Source organism: Malaclemys terrapin, chromosome 3, assembly GCF_027887155.1.
Source record: "Malaclemys terrapin pileata isolate rMalTer1 chromosome 3, rMalTer1.hap1, whole genome shotgun sequence".
Classification (NCBI taxonomy): domain Eukaryota; kingdom Metazoa; phylum Chordata; order Testudines; family Emydidae; genus Malaclemys; species Malaclemys terrapin.
Window position 1 is genome coordinate 80244104 of NC_071507.1, and position 16406 is coordinate 80260509.

A 16406-nucleotide genomic window follows, 5' to 3' on the forward strand; every position below is an offset into this window, starting at 1 on the left:
TTACATGGACTTTTTTTTTATCATCGTGTCAGAGATAAGTGAACTGGGGTAAGTTGGCATCTACTAGTAAAGAATGAGTCTTCGAGTAAGGAAGGTCTTCCTGGACTCTCACTTTGGTAACTGCTTTCTAGGTTTCCTGTGAGCTTAGGTTCTAGGCATTTATTGTCAATTACTGTATGGTGCAAACTTCAATCTCATTGTTTTAAAAATGTAAAAATCTATAGATAACCTTTGTATTTGTAACCTTAATCTAAAAAATTGCTCTGGATTTGTTGAAATGTATGTGAAAAACTGGATTTACGGACAAGTTGAAAGATTGATGTATTTGCTAGGCCAGGGGACTTTTGAGTCAGGAGATCTGGGTTCTATTCCTATCTGCCACTGGCACAGGGAGTGACCTTGTGCAAGTCACTTATCATTTCTGTGACAGTTTCCTTTTCTGTAAATGGGGACTACTTACCTATCCATGTATTGCATGGATCTCTTCAGATGAAAGGTGTTGTATCAATGCAAAGTTTTATACCAAAAGCCTAATTTCTAAGCAGAGTGCCTTACACAAGCATGGCTTTCATTTCTTAATCCAAAAAGCTATATATTCGGCTATCATTTAACATTTATTGTATTTTTTCCAATATATACTCCCGGGGTGAAATCCTGGCCCCATGAAGTCAATGGCAAAACTCTCATGGTTTTCAATGGGGCCAGGATTTCACCCAGGTGTATGTGCCTCCAGTGTTGAGACTTCCTGCACACGAGACAAAAGTACAGAACAAATGTGAAATCAAAAGAGGCATAGAAAATGAAAATCAGCCATACATTTACAGCCAATCGGGAGAGAAAGTGAGTTTCCCAGAGAGAAATTAAGAGACTTAGCAATATTGTAAAGACTGTTAATTTCAAAAGCCAAACACATTACTGTATAAACTTTATTACAAAGGTTTAACGAAGTACATACAGAATGTAAAAAAGTATACACTGCTTTAATTCAGTTCTTTAGAAATTTCTACTTTCAAAAATGTTAAAAGTCATCATGCTTGTCCTTGAACATAGTGTTCATAGTTTGCCTTTAGCACAAATTCAAAATAAGGATTGGATTTCAAGTTGCCAAGTTCATCTGCTTGCAACAAGTCCTTCACCTCCGGTAAATATTCACTGAGCTGAACTCCTACAACACAAATAAACGTGCATTATAGAAACTGTAAGATACTTAGATAGGATGCTTGATGCCAATGGAAACATCTGTACCTGCATTTCAGTTCCTGAATCATTTGTTTGCAGTTGTAAAGACTGTTCTAATTCTATTCCATCTACTGTGTCATGCAGTGCAACAACTCTATAAAGTGTTCTGTAAAACTGAGTTCATTGTTTAAAGATTATTATATTCCCCTCCTCAATTTGACCATTTTCATATTCTATATTTTAATAGCTATGTAAACTCCACAAAGTGACTGTTTAACAAATAAAAAAGTATGATGAATCATACTTTTGATCAATTAAAATGGACTTAGTCCAAATGACAGGATACTGCAGCCCTTAAAAAAGGTCAAGAATCAGATAGGTTTAAAAATGCAACATAAAACTGTTCTGAAGAAATGCACTTCCATATTTATAACCTTCAAGCTTCTCTCATTTGACAATATAGCTTTTTAAAATTGTGATTATAGTTAAGGTTGAGTTACTATTCTAATCTCTTTTAGTTGCTTATAAAATTTCATCCAAAAAATTCCTTTTGAGTTGTGATGTTGCTTGATTGGTCTGAACACAAGGCTTTTTGTCAGTTTTTTAAAAGTGTGAGTTAAAACAATTAAGCCATTCTGAATTATAGTCCTGGTGTCTTTAAATTCCTCCTGTCCCATAGGGGATTTTCACACTGGAGGCTGAGTTACGTTGTATAATAATGAGTTACTAAAAAAAAAACAAAAAAAACAAAAAAAAACCAACACTCCACTATTTTCCTGCAAAACAGATTAATTTGGAGGCTCCGAGAGAGAGAACTTGCATATTTTGTCACCTCCCTAACAATACATAAAGCTAGAGTAGGGTACTACATGGTCACATTTTTATCTAATGAATTACTGATGCAATTTTTTTGCTTCTTTTACATCTTTCTTGTTCTACTTTTTATAGATAAAAGCTGTTTATTTTGTTAAGTATGTTTTAAAACAAGGATGACATACAGTAATTTGAGAAAGTATTTTTTACATATAACAACTTACTTTCTTTCAATAACTTTTGTAGTATTTTCACAAATATACTGTCTTTAGATGCTTCAATTGGATCATCTTTACCTTCTGAACTGGACCAACTGCAATTCAGAAAGTATAAATTATAAGTTGTAAAGTTGATTAAAAACTTGATTAAATATGAGAACAGGATAATTAAAAACCTGATACTAAAACAATACATTTTCTTGGCGTATAACTGTATTCTGTGTGCATTTCTACAGTTGAAAGCTAGTGTTCGTTGTATCCTGAACGGATTATCTTTTTAATATTTCAGAGGAAAATTTTATTAAAATTGTGGCATTACAAGACAATCTAATAAAGCAGATAATAGGAATGCCTCCCTACTGATGAAACTGTAACAGCGGAAAAAAGTTATTTGCTTCAATTGGAGAACTCAGAATCAATTACACACATGGGTCTAAATAAGCTAGTTTAAACAATTATTTTAATTATTCCACAATCACTATTCTGACAAGAGTTTTATGTAAAAAGACATAAAGACCCTCCCACCTCACAGAGTCCTAGAGCTCAAGCTCCAGCCCGAGCCTGAACATCTACACTGCAATTAAACAGTACCTTAGCCTGTGAGCCTGAGCCAGCTGGCATGAGCCAGCTGCAGGTTTTTAATAGCAGTGTAGATATACCCATTATTTCAGTCCTAAAATGGACATAATTACCTTGTGTGGGAAATGGATGGTTTGGTCAGTTCTTGGCCATGTCTCCAAATAGGTACACTAACAACAACAAAAAGTAGCATCTGGGGAGAAACCGCTGTTCCAGTGAGATCAGTGGCAAAACTCTCATTGACTTCAACAGGGTCAGGATTTCACCCGTGGTTTTATTGGGGAGAAAAAATTCAAAGTTCCCTGTTACCCTTCTTTCTCCCTATCTTCACTCCTTCTACAGGCATATGAGTGGTGAAGAGAATGAGAGAAACAGTCTAGCACTCTGTTAGGATGTTGCTAAGCATGCTTAGCGAGTCTCGGTGTTGTACCAAAGAATCCAGTCACCATATATAGTAATCAAGTTAGGGAATGTAACAAGCTTCACCCCTAAAAGCAGGTGTTGTGGAATGCCTAATGTAGCACTTTGCAGATGCTAAAGAATGGTCACTACCTCCCTTGGAACAGGGATTAGCCTCCTTGGCTGCAGAACCTCAGGGAACTGGGAACCAAATCTGGAAATTATACGTAAACTATCTAAACACTATTCCTCCCAAACTGGTTTGAATACAGATTAGCTAGCCAATGTGGATGAGAGCCATGTTTAAAATTTGTTCTAGCAGAGTTTAAATACCATTTCTAAACTCTGTTCTTGGCCCAGCATGGACAAGGCCTAAAAACTTGTTAGGCTGTAATTGTGAAGGCTTTAATCAGGGGTAATTTAATAAGGAGTGGGGAAGGTTACTAATCAGAAATAACTATGTTGCCTGCATATTCCCACTTGTAGGATAAATGCTCCCTGGCCATGCAAGCTTGGAGTTTTCTGGAAATCCCTGTTCTTTGGAACCTCCCCTTTAAGTGGGAGTGGCTCCAACTGCTCTTCAGCTCCTTTTGACTGCCAAAGGTGCAGTGGGCATGGAATATGCTCTTTCCTCACTGGTTATTTTTAAATATATAGAGATATACCTATCTCATAGAACTGGAAGGGACCTTGAAAGGTCATCGAGTCCAGCCCCCTGCCTTCACTAGCAGGACCAAGTACTGATTTTGCCCCAGATCCCTAAGTGGCCCCCTCAAGGATTGAACTCACAACCCTGGGTTTAGCAGGCCAATGCTCAAACTACTGAGCTATCCCTCCCCCCTTTTTTTCCTTCTGTCCTTTTGGAGCGGGGGTGGGGTATGACCATAGTTCAAAAATCTGACTGACTAGCATTCGAAAACTAGAAGGAAAGGGTGCCTACGTGTCATGGGCATTATCTAGAGCAGTCAAGTATCAGAGGGGTAGCCGTGTTAGTCTGGATCTGTAAAAAGCAACAGAGAGTCCTGTGGCACCTTTAAGACTAACAGATGTATTGGAGCATAAGCTTTCGTGGGTGAATACCCACTTCGTCAGACGCATGTCACATGCGTCTGACAAAGTGGGTGTTCACCCACGAAAGCTTATGCTCCAATACATCTAGAGTAGAGACTCAACTTTTCCAGACTACTGTACCCCTTTCAGGAGGCTGATTTGTCATGTCTACCCCAAGTTTCACCTCACTTAAACTACTCGCTTACAAAAATCAGACAGTAAAATACAAAAGTGTCACAGCAACTATTACTGAAAAATTGCTGCCTTTCTCATTTTTACCATATAATTAAAAAATAAATCGATCGGAATATAAATCTTGTACTTACACTGAAATGTATAGTATATAGAGCAATCTAAACAAGTCATTGTATGAAAATTCAATTTGTACTGTTTTCAGTAGTGCTTTTTATGTAGCTTGTATAAAACTAGGCAAATATGTAGATGAGTTGATGAGCCCCCTAGAAGACCTCTGTGTACCCCCATGGATAGGAGTACCCCTGGTTGAGATCCACTCATCTACAGATCTGTGAAGAGCAGGAGGGTTGCCTCAAACACTGGTGATGAGGGAAACTCTTCAGATCCAGTTGATTAAGTCTAGTAAGGTGAGTCCAGCACTGACTTTGGTGATCAGTCAAAGGGGCTCTATAGCTAGCTAAAACAATATTTAGGTCCCTGGTCTCTTCCAGTACCAACGATCCTGTTTTGTTGACTACAAAGTGAGGAACAGCTTACCAAAGTGTTTGGGTCCAACATCGCAGAACCAAGGTCCTTGGAACTGTCTAACTCAACTAAGTCCAGAACTGAACATCCAGCACTGCTGGCTCTAGAGAATAAGTTGTCAAAGTAGTTCTGTGCCCAGCATAAGTGACATGAAAGTCTCCAGCAGTAGCGTCAATGGACAATACTCTAGAACAGTGTTTCTCTACCTTATACCAAGGACCAGCTTGCTGTCTTCCTAAACTGTGACCAGTCATTGAGAAACACTGCTCTAGAAGATTCCAAGCTTGGGATCTGCTTATTCCACAAGTGGAAATATGCTGTTAGCCTCAAAGAAGAAAATCCAGTTTCATAGCCAGTCATCTCTCTCTCCCATTAAAGGGCAAAAGAAAATTCAAGAAACCACATAGTTGCATTTTAATTCCCTAAATGTTTAAAGTATTTGTAGAATAGCTAGAAGATTTAATGGATAAACTATTACAGAAATAGCTTTGTAATTGATACCTCTCCCCTCCCTCTAAAAACACACATTGTTCTGGACAGACTTTTCAGAATCTATATTAAACATACATACATACCATTTGAACATTCAATCTGATATTAGACGCTGGAGATTAGTACAAACATTTACAATTAAGAAAAATCAATGCTATGAATAGAGAAAATTGTACACGTCATGTATGTTCAGTTATGACCTACCTGTCTCTTTGGAGAGCTTTACAAAGAATTTTAAGTTTAAGATCATTTACATCCACTTCTTCCTCCTTCAATTTAAAAAGAAAAGGAAAATTAATATTAGCTGCTGTTTTTTTTTTTTTTTTAAAAAGACAAATAAAGGTTTTTTTCTGACCACCACATCACATCCAGAACCCAGAGTTGACTTAGATGCTTTCTTTACTCTTATTTACAAAAGAATAATTGATATTGGTAACAAGTACATAGGAACCTGTTTGTCTACTTCATTGCAGAGAGGCTGTACCGTCTAGTGGTCAAAGCAGCAGAACATCTCTCAAAACCCTCAAAGCAAAACTGCCTAGTTTTGTTACCAGTTCAACACTTGGGACAGATACCTGAAATGAAGCCCAGTTATGACTTGGGGTGGAAACAGTGAAAAATGCAGTAATTTCACATGGTTTTGACACAAAAACCTACTAAAACTTGGTATTTGTCCAAATTTCAGTCAGTCATTTGGTTCATTTGATTCACAAATGCAGGGGCTGCAAGCTTCACATAGCCTCTGAATTCTGTTCAGCTCTGCTTACTGTAGATAAGCAATAACCTCCCTGTGCCTCACTTTACTGATCTATTTCACAGGAGTTTTGAGACTTAGTTCTTTGAAATCTTCAGATAAAACAGTACTGCATAAGCACAATGCAGTATGAGAGAAAGTAAGCATTGTAATATGTATGTATGTTTCTATGCAGCTGTGTTATACCCTTGCATTGTCAAGCCATCTAACTGGCCAATATATTATCATTTGACCCTGAGTAATTTTGCACTACTGCCCTAGTATCAGGACAATTGTTAGCACCAAATCTGAGAGGCTTGCAAAGGGTAAATAATCTTGTCTTCTAAAACAGAAAAGAATCAACAGGAGAGAAAAGATTGAAACTTACTCTACATTCAATGCAACATTTAGGGCACAATTTCTTGTTCTACTTTTTTTGTATGCTTGCACACATTACAAAGAACAAAACTTGTGGGAAAGTCAGCAAAAATGGTGCAAAATAAAAGCAAATACAAACAGGTCCTCTAGTTAAGAAGCCAACCAGCACAGCCCAAGCAATAGAAGAGTGTGATGTGAACATAAGTAGGGCCTAAGAGGTAAACCAACAGTGACTAGCAGAGGTAGGTCTTAATAAATATAGAAAAAAATCAATTACAGCATTATGGTAAGGCTGCCATGTTTTTCAACTGCCACCCATTTGTGGGAAAGACCTGTTTCAGGAAACCACAAATTACTGCATTTTGGTTGAGATACAGTTACTAGATGAAAAAGATGAAAGATCTCAGTGCTCATATGTCAGAGAGTTAAGGATGGTTTCACCTACTTAAACCTATTTGAGAAAGTAGTAATAGCTAATAAGACCTAAAAGCATCTGATAGAAATTAGAAATAAAAAAATAAAAATAAAAACCTTCTGAAAATATCAGTCCCATGTTTGAGCTACTGAAAAGGGAGCATTACCTACGGTTTTCAAACTTTTTGAGCTGAACCCCCTCCCGCCACAAGTTATAATTTTTGGTTACGCCTCCCCCCAACCCAGGCTGGGTGGTCTGCTGAGGTGAGTCAGGGGATGGAGGTAGCACTCCCTCCCTGAACCCTGCTATGCGGGGCTGGCCCAAGCCGCCTGGCATCACCGCCACCCCCCCAATGTTACTCTGCATCCCACAGTTTGAACACCTCTAGAAGCTGTTGCTAAATGGAAGGCAGAAATTGGGGGGCACGCCCCCCATGCATGGCCTCTGCCTGTCTCAGATGGGGGTAGGTTAGACTACATTATTTGGAAAGGGGTATGCAGCCTAAAAAGTTTGAAAAGCACTGCTCTAAAGTAATGCCTTGGAAAAATGCCCTTTGATGTTTAAAGACATCTGAGAAGACAGAGTGGGAAATGACTTTAGTTTTGACTTGCAAAGCCAAAAAGTTTAAGATAATGTCTCTCATAAAGGGGTTACCCATTGGCACTCTGGCAGCCATGAAGGCCTTGGCTATTAGGGAAAAGTAAGTCTGTGAAGGAGGGGAGAATCACTTGTCTGAGTGCAACTCCTATTTTAGGACAACATGGGCTGACCTGTCTCAGACTTCAACCATTAAAGGCTGTTTCTCTCCATCTGCAGCTGAGGCTATGAACTTCTCTAACCCCATATCTATTTCTATCTATATTTTAAAATCCATGTTAGCTAATCTGTTTGAAAAACGTACTGTGCCCAGGGCCAGTTGTCTTACATGCTAGCTAGGTGTTCACAATGACCAGATAACTATCACGTGTTAAAATACAGTTTACTCTATCTACATTAGGGTTTTTAAATGTGTTAGCTAACATGTCTTTAAAATACACCTTTATCGTAGTGCAGACAGACCTCTAGCACAGATATTAAGAGGCCTGGCATGAGACCTTCCTGCTCAGATAAGGATGCTTCACCACAAAAGGCCATTTGTTTTCCCATTAGCCTTCTTGGGCATCTCAGCTATTTAATCCCTCCCAGGAGAAACTGAGAAATCTAGGCTGAGGGAATTCTGGAAGCAAGAGTGTGAGCAAAATCCTTGTGCTCTTAGCTTTTTGCCAGTTAGATAAGAGTGTCACTGGGACAGCTAACAAGAGCAATTAGGCAACCCATGTCTAGCCTCAAAATTCTGCAGTTTCTCTTGTCAATCATGCATCTCCATGGGTGATACAGATGAAATCCTAAGTTCGGCTGACCTTGTCCACTCAGAAATTTTAGTTTAATTTATGCTTTCCCATTTGTAGTGTATATTCTTACTCAGACATCTAAGTTTCTCTAATTTAACTGAAAGATTCTTTTAAATCTTATTTTCTTAAAATGACACTATATTACTATTTTCATAAAGGATAGTGGGAACTTGGAAAAAGGCAATGACAAATGAAAGAAGAGTAGCAACTAAGTCCAGTAACCCCATTTGCTGCTATTCTCTCCCAAAGTAATGTTATTATTTACACTTAGTTCTTATATAGCAGTCAAATCAGGGTCTGTGTGTTAAGCAACATTTTTCTGTTTAAAGTGGAAGAAAACTAATTCTGGGTCTATCAATACAATACACTGTCGCAAACATTAACATTTTTCTCCTCCTCCAGTACATACAATAATGTGTAATAAAAGCACAAAATACAAGCAAATATTTTCTACATAAAACTTATGCACAAATAAGAATTACTTAAGAGGTATTACAAAAAGGAACTTTAACAAGGAAAAGACCATAATTTAAGGTCTAAATCATCTAAATTTAATAACTATGTGATCAGCAAAGTTATTGTTGGGCAACACAATGGCCTTATTGTAGCACTATCATACAGTAGATTCAAGCTGGAGCCTTTTCCCTCCAGACTAGGAAGAGCTGGGAACATCAGAGATGATTCTCCCCATTCCAAGAAGAAGCACAGAAATGCTTTCCAGCACTTCTGTAGCAACCTTTCCTAGATACTTCAGAAATAACACTGCTCTGAAGTGACATGGCTTTTATTTTTGGTTGAAGAATGCTGCTCAGGAGTGATGGTCCTGGAGAGCTGATTTTTGGCATTGCCAGAAGTAATTGTCAGCAAACAGGGAATAAGAGTGTGCAAGGAGAAATGATGACCTCTCAAAGATACAAGCTTAAGACAGCAAGCTTTATGCCCTAAATAGTACTATCATGATGATAAAAACCACAGACGTAGGCCAAAGTAGTCTTGTCAATTTGAGGAGGCATGGCAGATTCATTTTGGATTATTTATTGGCACACAGATAAACTGATAATAGTGGACAAGTGAGTATTGTTTTCCTAAAACTGATGGACACCTCCGCCCCCTTCTTGTTTGGTGACAAACTCTAGACTGGCAAGGTTCTCAATATAACACAGATGGCCTACCCTGTTGCAGTTTACAAGGGTAAGTGTTACTTAGTTACTTTGACCTACACCACATTTGACATTATATCTCCAAAGATTGACAAACTAGAAAAGGTCACTTCCATTGGTGGGCACCAGGGGCCAGTATGTAACCCTCAAGTTACAGTAATAACACCAGCTCAGAGAAGTTAAAATATACTTCCTCTGATTCTGAGATCATCCAACCGTTTTCCTACCTCATCAATATATTCCAGCAGGTCCAATGCTTTCTTGAAGTCATACTCATTAGCTCTTCTGTTCTCATCACATATGTACAGCTATGGTATGAAAAGATTAAGTACAGAATTATTTTTAGCTTGCAAACTGATGTAAACTGATATTGTGAAGAACTCTGTGGGAAGACCACCACGTATTTTCCACTTATGTGACCTTTTCATTGAAATATGTATTGATTTGGCTGCAAGTATTTTTATGGTAAGGAATACAGTCAAGGTTTTAGACTAGCATTCCACCCACATGACAATGGTCTGTGGAAAGACTATATTGGATATAAGGCTGCTATAGTACAGGTTTCAAATTTAAATGCCGTTTAAGGCTGCAACATTCCTAGCCTATTGTAGCCAGAGCTCAGCTCCACAAATAAAACGAGCTCACAGCAATATAAAAATGCATGCACTATCATTCGTTTCCTGAAAACAGACATGCTTGCGATCAAAATTCAAAATCAACCTTTTCCATCTAAAACTGCAGACACATATTTTGCCAATTCACCCTTTAATATAGAGTTTCCATACAGGAAACCCTCAATCCGGATTTTAAATTGAAATTTAAGATTAAGACAATATATTTTGTTCCCAGCCCCTGATTTTCACTTCCTGGTTGTAAACAGTGACTAAGAACACTGATCTGATGGTAGCAGGAACTTATTAGAGGAAAACTGGACAGCTGACAGTGTCCCAACTGCTTGAAAAAGGATTATGTGATATCTCCTCCTCTCCCTCTTCCCCCTAACTAGTCTACTTTAAGGTGTGGGTAGAGGACTCAGAACCTGCTGACTACTAGGGCAAGTCCAAGAAGATAGAGGGACAGTAATGACAGAATGTGCAACTTGCTGCTTCTTTTGTAGAGGCTGTACAGAGAGCAATGAATACCAGAAGAGACATCACTGATAGGTTCTGGTTTCTTTTGATGGTGACTGTAGCAACATGTTGCCACCATGCATTCCTCTATTACTTTCTGCACACATCAGTGGGTGGTAAAAGAGAAGCAGATGAAAAGAGCATGCTATCTAAAGGACATAGGAACTGGTAAGGCAATTTGTGATTGTAGCTACTACTGCAAAAAGAAGTGAGGGAAAAGGAGAGAAAGTCAGCTCTGTCAGATTTTTGGCTGGATTTTCTGTAGGGGATCAAAGACTCTCTCTTGGCTCTCAGTGCAGCTGGTCATCAAAATCCCTCCTTCCTGGTTGCAGCCCTCCCCCCTCTTCCACTTTGCAACATCCCTGTCTTCCAAAGGGTGGCAAGTTCTGGGTCCCTTCTGCCTCTTAAGCCAGACTCCAAGTTATCATGTATCCACACAGTGCCCCAATACAACAGCTCAGCTCTTGATGCTGTTCTGATTTGCTCCATGCATCATGGTAGTGCACATGTTCAACCAGGAAGCTAAAGCAGGAACTGGAGGCAATACCTTGAAGTTTAATCATAAGCCATAATGGAGGCTTAAGTATAAATAACCAATTCATATTTTACAACTGAGTGTGGGATGGAAAGCCATCCTTTAAATAACAAGAAGACAATTCAATTCTGATCTTCTCACCAATTCTGTGGAAAATAGCAGCACATAGGTAAACTTTAGCTAAGAAAAGTTGAGGTACATACATCGATAAGCTGAGGTGCAGTCAATACAGGCATGACACTGAGGTTCATCTGTTTATCAGCCAGCAGTTGTTCAGGTAAGGTCTCCTGATGTAACAGAAAACGCTCCTGTTCTGATATTTCTTGCATTTAGTTAGGGGGAAGAATATTTCACATTATTATTTATATTGTGATCATTAAACATACAAATAAATTCTGACTGGTCATAAAACTATTCAGGTTTACAAAGTTATTTGTCTTAAAGAGTGTGTTTATTTAGGTTTTTTAAAATTATTTGTATTACAGAAGCACACAGACTCCCCAACTGAGACTGGGGCCCTGATGTCCTAGACACTGTACAGATGCAGTTCTTGTTCTGAAGGGAGTACAGTCTAAATAGCCAAGACAAAGATTGGAGAAAGGACAGCTTATCCTTATTTTACATAGAGAGATTATGTGACTAGCCTACGGTCACATAGGCAGTCTCTGGCAAAACCGGGAACTCAAGCCAGATCTCCTGAGTTCCTAACTCTTCACCACAAGACCATTCTCTCTCATTCATTTGAGGCTCTCGTCATTACGTTTCAAAGGCGTTTCTTCACACCAGCTATATGTTTCCAGAGTGGCTGCTTCCCCAATGTGAAAAATATGACTTTTTAACTTCAAAATTTGATGCTGCCAGTTTATTTTATTTAAAAAGTTTATGTAGGAGATTAAACATATTAAAAGCTGAAGGACACAGTTTCAAAAAGTCTGCTTAGTTACCATTAATATCCTTTGTAATTTTCAGTATTATTTCACTTGGGGTTGTACAGATTACTGTTCACCTCCCTACAAAATCTGAATGAGGAGCTTTATACGTCCCCAGTCTGAGTATTTTAATTAAGAATGAAAGTTAAAATGACAATAGTGTTGATATTCAGTGAACTGTCATTAAGTTTAAAAACACAGATAATAACAGGAAAGGGATGATTCAAGAACAGCCATAAATAGGTACTAAAATAAATAATCAAAATACTATTGTATTAGGGATTGTGTGAAGTATGTTGTAATGTTCCCCCTGGTCGGCAATATTACAGCAGCTACTCCAAACAAATCTTTCATGAGCTTTTCCACAATCTGGTAGTAAAGATGCAACAATAGTTACTATCACTGGAAAGGTATATTACACTTTGAAAACTGGGGCAAGGTTGCAGGACCTGTATAGCCACTTGGAGAGGGGACAGGTGCTCTCAGCCTCCTTGTGTTTTGAATTAAAGCGTTATGAAACCATTTCCTTACCACAAAAAATGAAGTGACATATTTAAAAAAAAAATTGACAACCCAAGTTAACAGTACACATGCTTAGACTTTCACATTGCAAATATACTAATAAAGGAAAACTGGAAGGCTTTTAAAGCTGCCAAGGCTTTCTCCTCCAAGTAGATGAGGGCATGTAGCACCATGTAACCTCAACTCCAAAGGCAGTCAGCACCATACACCATCCAAAAAATGATCAGAAGTGGTTTTGAGTTTTTGTTTTTTTAAATTGCAGTAGTTTTATTAACCTATTTACCAGAGTAGCCGATAGTGCCTTTTAAAAAATAACTATACACCCTTGAACTAGGGTCCAAATTTTCCAGTGACACTAGACAACACTGATGGTGAAAACTTCCAAAGGCCCAGCACTAAGGATTTAACTTTACCATATGTAACACTAACAAGATTCTGATTAAAGAAATCCATTATCTTGCTGTTCTCTTTGCTCTGCTCTTATTTCTTACCTTCTATTTTTTCGTGCAATAAGTCCTCTGAAAAGTCAGATGCCAATGCAGCTAGTTTACTCAAGCCAAGAAGAGTTTTCTTTTTTGCAAAATATCTGGTCTCCACATTTGCCAAAGCCTGCAGCGTTCTGTGAGCCTAAAGTTAAGAAGGGTATTAGAAATAACATCGAAGGCACAGGGAGAAAGAGAATAGACGGACTCCTTTAGAACTAAACCCTTATGGCAATTTTTTCTTTAAACCCCCTCCCTCCAAGATTTTATAGGCTATAACTCTCCAAAAAAAGAGTCGCACACTGGAAACTGAAGTTCTGCATTTTGCTGTTTAGGACATGTGGCAAAAAGACTTCAATATTGATGCAAAAGTGATATTAATAAAATTACTGTAACTTAATTTTTTTAAGTTGTTACAAACTTGTCTGCGTCTTTTAATACATATAGCTAAACGAATGTTATTGCAAAGATGATTGCAAATGTAATAATACATATGTTTAGCTAGTTAAGTTACAAAGTGTTAAAGCTAATCAGAGAAATTCCAAAGATTTCTGCTTCTATCTTCTAACAAGCAAATTACATGCAGACAAACAACGTAAGCATTCACGTTTTAGGAAAATAACATGCTTGTGAAAGAAATGCAGGGTGTGTGTTATCCAATCAATTAATCTTGGTAAAGTGGGCGTTACTAACCCCATCCTCTTGCAAGAAAACCTGCTTGTGTTCTTAAAAACTTTAGCAAAAAATATATGATGTTGGAAATATTTTAAACTTTTGTTTATTTCTTAATGCTGAAATGACAAACACCTTTGTGAAATGCAGACTTGCAAATGTTAGCTAAATGCAATAGTCCTAATATAGCTCCTGATGTCATTGCTGTGTAAACAGTTAAATGCTTTACGTACCAACATGAAATGTAATGACTTTGCTAAACTAGTGTAAGAAGACATTTAAGTATAGAATATTTATATTAATGAGGAATTAATTAATTAGCAGCAGTGCAGAAGCAAACCCTCATCCAATGCAGGAAGACAAGAAAATCACAGTTCCAAAAACTGTCATATGGAATCAATAAATTAAGCTGAAGACTTCTGAAAGTTATTTAATTTTAAAATACTGTTTTGAGAACTAAAAAGATCTCTTTTAGAAGTGTTTGGACTTTTTGAAAACAATTTCATTTCCTATCAAACTAATAAAATTGAAAGAATATCTCAGAACAGACATTACAGATCTAGAATGGACTGATTAAAAAGAGAAATTCTCTCTTTTTCAAAGCTAGTTATCTGATGGTTTCCTGTTAAAAGAACAAAGGCAATTAAAGAAATGTTGCATATTCATTAAACAGACTGCATATTTCAGGAGCTGAAAGGGTCATCTAGGCCAACCCCAAAGGCAGGAACCCAATGAAAAGACAGCAACTGACTCGAATCTAAACAGGCCTGAAAGTGATGCGTTTTCCTATAATTTCATGAAAACAGGAAGGAAAAGGGTATAAAAACTCAGAAGTGAGCACATCCCCCCCACAACCTGTGTTATCCTGCTCAACAGACCCTCGGTTACACAGCACTCTATAAACAAGCTGCCACAGACAGATAAGAAAAAAAACAGAGAAGACTCAAGAAGAAACCAAACTATGGAAAACCTCCCAAAGACTTCAACGTGGATTGATGAGAGGAATTTAACTAATAAACTGCCAAGGGATTAGATTTAAAACTCTTGTAATGATTTTGTTGGAATATCAAAATGCTGAAATGCTGAACGGCTAACAGTTTCTCCTGTTAATCACCAAGTGCTTAGACCACGTATTCCTGGAAAGGAAACAGGGACTAAATATTGGTAAACCGATAAATAGTGGAATGTAACCAGATTTAAGATTCTTAATATTTGTAATTAGCCTGTTTTAAAGGCAGCTCCTTAAATAGCTTCTTCTAAGTAACTAATTTAAGTATCTTCTTCAATTTCATAGAATTTAGTTAAGATTGCTTATTTTGCCCAACAATAAACTGTTTGGTTATCTATAATAATTAGACAGGCTTCATTTGCCCTTAAATTATTTTGCCCATAAATTTTGGCACTCTGTACCTCAAAGCAGCACCCTGGAACCCCCATATTCACTACTGTCATATAGTTATGATACATTTTGTACAAACTATGCCTTGTGAGGGATCATTTTAAACGTCGTGATCTGTTGAACATTAATATCCTGTTGGATTGTATTTGCTATACTTGTAAGTGAGGTTATGAAGTTTTGCTATGTGAGCGTTACTGAAAAATGTTGTTAGGTTGGGAACACCCACCACAAGCCTTTCAGGTACAACAATGGAGTAGCCAGATGTGCTGATGGTCCACTGAAGGAAATCCATTCTCCTAACGACCATCTCAGAGAGTGCACATATACAGTGGAGATTGCTTCACCCACGTCATAGCAAAAGATCTTTCCAGCAAGCTGGAAGAAACTATAAAGAGGAGAAGTGACATCATGACTTGGCCTCACTTCCCTTACAACTCAACACCTGGAAACATGTCTGGAGGATCAAGATTTTGAACTGGGGAGAGTGGTCCCAGGCTGGAAGAGAGTTTCAGCCTGTGTATTGAAGATCCTTGACCTGTTTGTACCATCTATCAGGGTGAGACACTGTTTGATTCAAATCCTGTCTAGTCTATAGAACTCAGATTGTGAATTTACTTTTATTTCTTAGATAAACAACTTTGATCTCTATACTTACTACTTATAATTACTTAAAATCTATCTTTCTGTAGTTAATAAATCTGTTTTATATTTTACCTAAAACAGTGTGTTTTGGTTGAAGAGCTGGGAATACTCAGCTCAGTTTACTAGTGTGTGTCCTCTCCACATAGAGGGAGGGGCAGACTGAGTAATGAACTTACAATGGTCAGGCTTCTGACCAGGGCAAGACAATACAGTTTGGGAATGCAAGTCTGGGGAGCTGGGGGGGAATTGGCTGGAGCCTCTCTACTGTTGGTTCATAAGTGGCTGGGAGAAGCATTCATGTAACTCAGTTGGGTGTGTCCCTGCCTGTGAATGTCTGTATAAGTACTGTACCTGCCAGAGGTTTGGAGCTTGCCAACAGATCATAGTATAAGGGGCAGCCCACGTTGGTGGGACAGAGGGCTCAGTGGTCCCACAGTCCAGGTTGCACTCCGGGAACCCCGTCACATGCATAAACAGTTTTAAGTATCTAAGATACTAAAACTGAGTTCACAAATTTCTTCTCAACTTATCAAGAGAAAAGCGCCCCCCAGCGGTGGTTCACTCTCAA

At 38.1% G+C, this 16406-nt stretch overlaps 1 protein-coding gene across 1 annotated transcript in view; it reads right to left on the reverse strand.

The window, feature by feature from the left end:
- Positions 1–908: 908 nt before the first annotated feature.
- NUP133 (nucleoporin 133) overlaps positions 909–16406 on the reverse strand; it is a 58078-nt gene continuing 42580 nt past the window's right edge. The window contains exons 21-26 of the mRNA XM_054021768.1: positions 13135–13270; positions 11396–11514; positions 9755–9835; positions 5655–5719; positions 2217–2305; positions 909–1165 (exon numbers count right to left, since the gene is read on the reverse strand). Coding sequence (XP_053877743.1) covers positions 1029–1165; positions 2217–2305; positions 5655–5719; positions 9755–9835; positions 11396–11514; positions 13135–13270 — 627 coding nt within the window. The 3' untranslated portion in view covers positions 909–1028. The remainder of the gene's footprint in view (positions 1166–2216; positions 2306–5654; positions 5720–9754; positions 9836–11395; positions 11515–13134; positions 13271–16406) is intronic.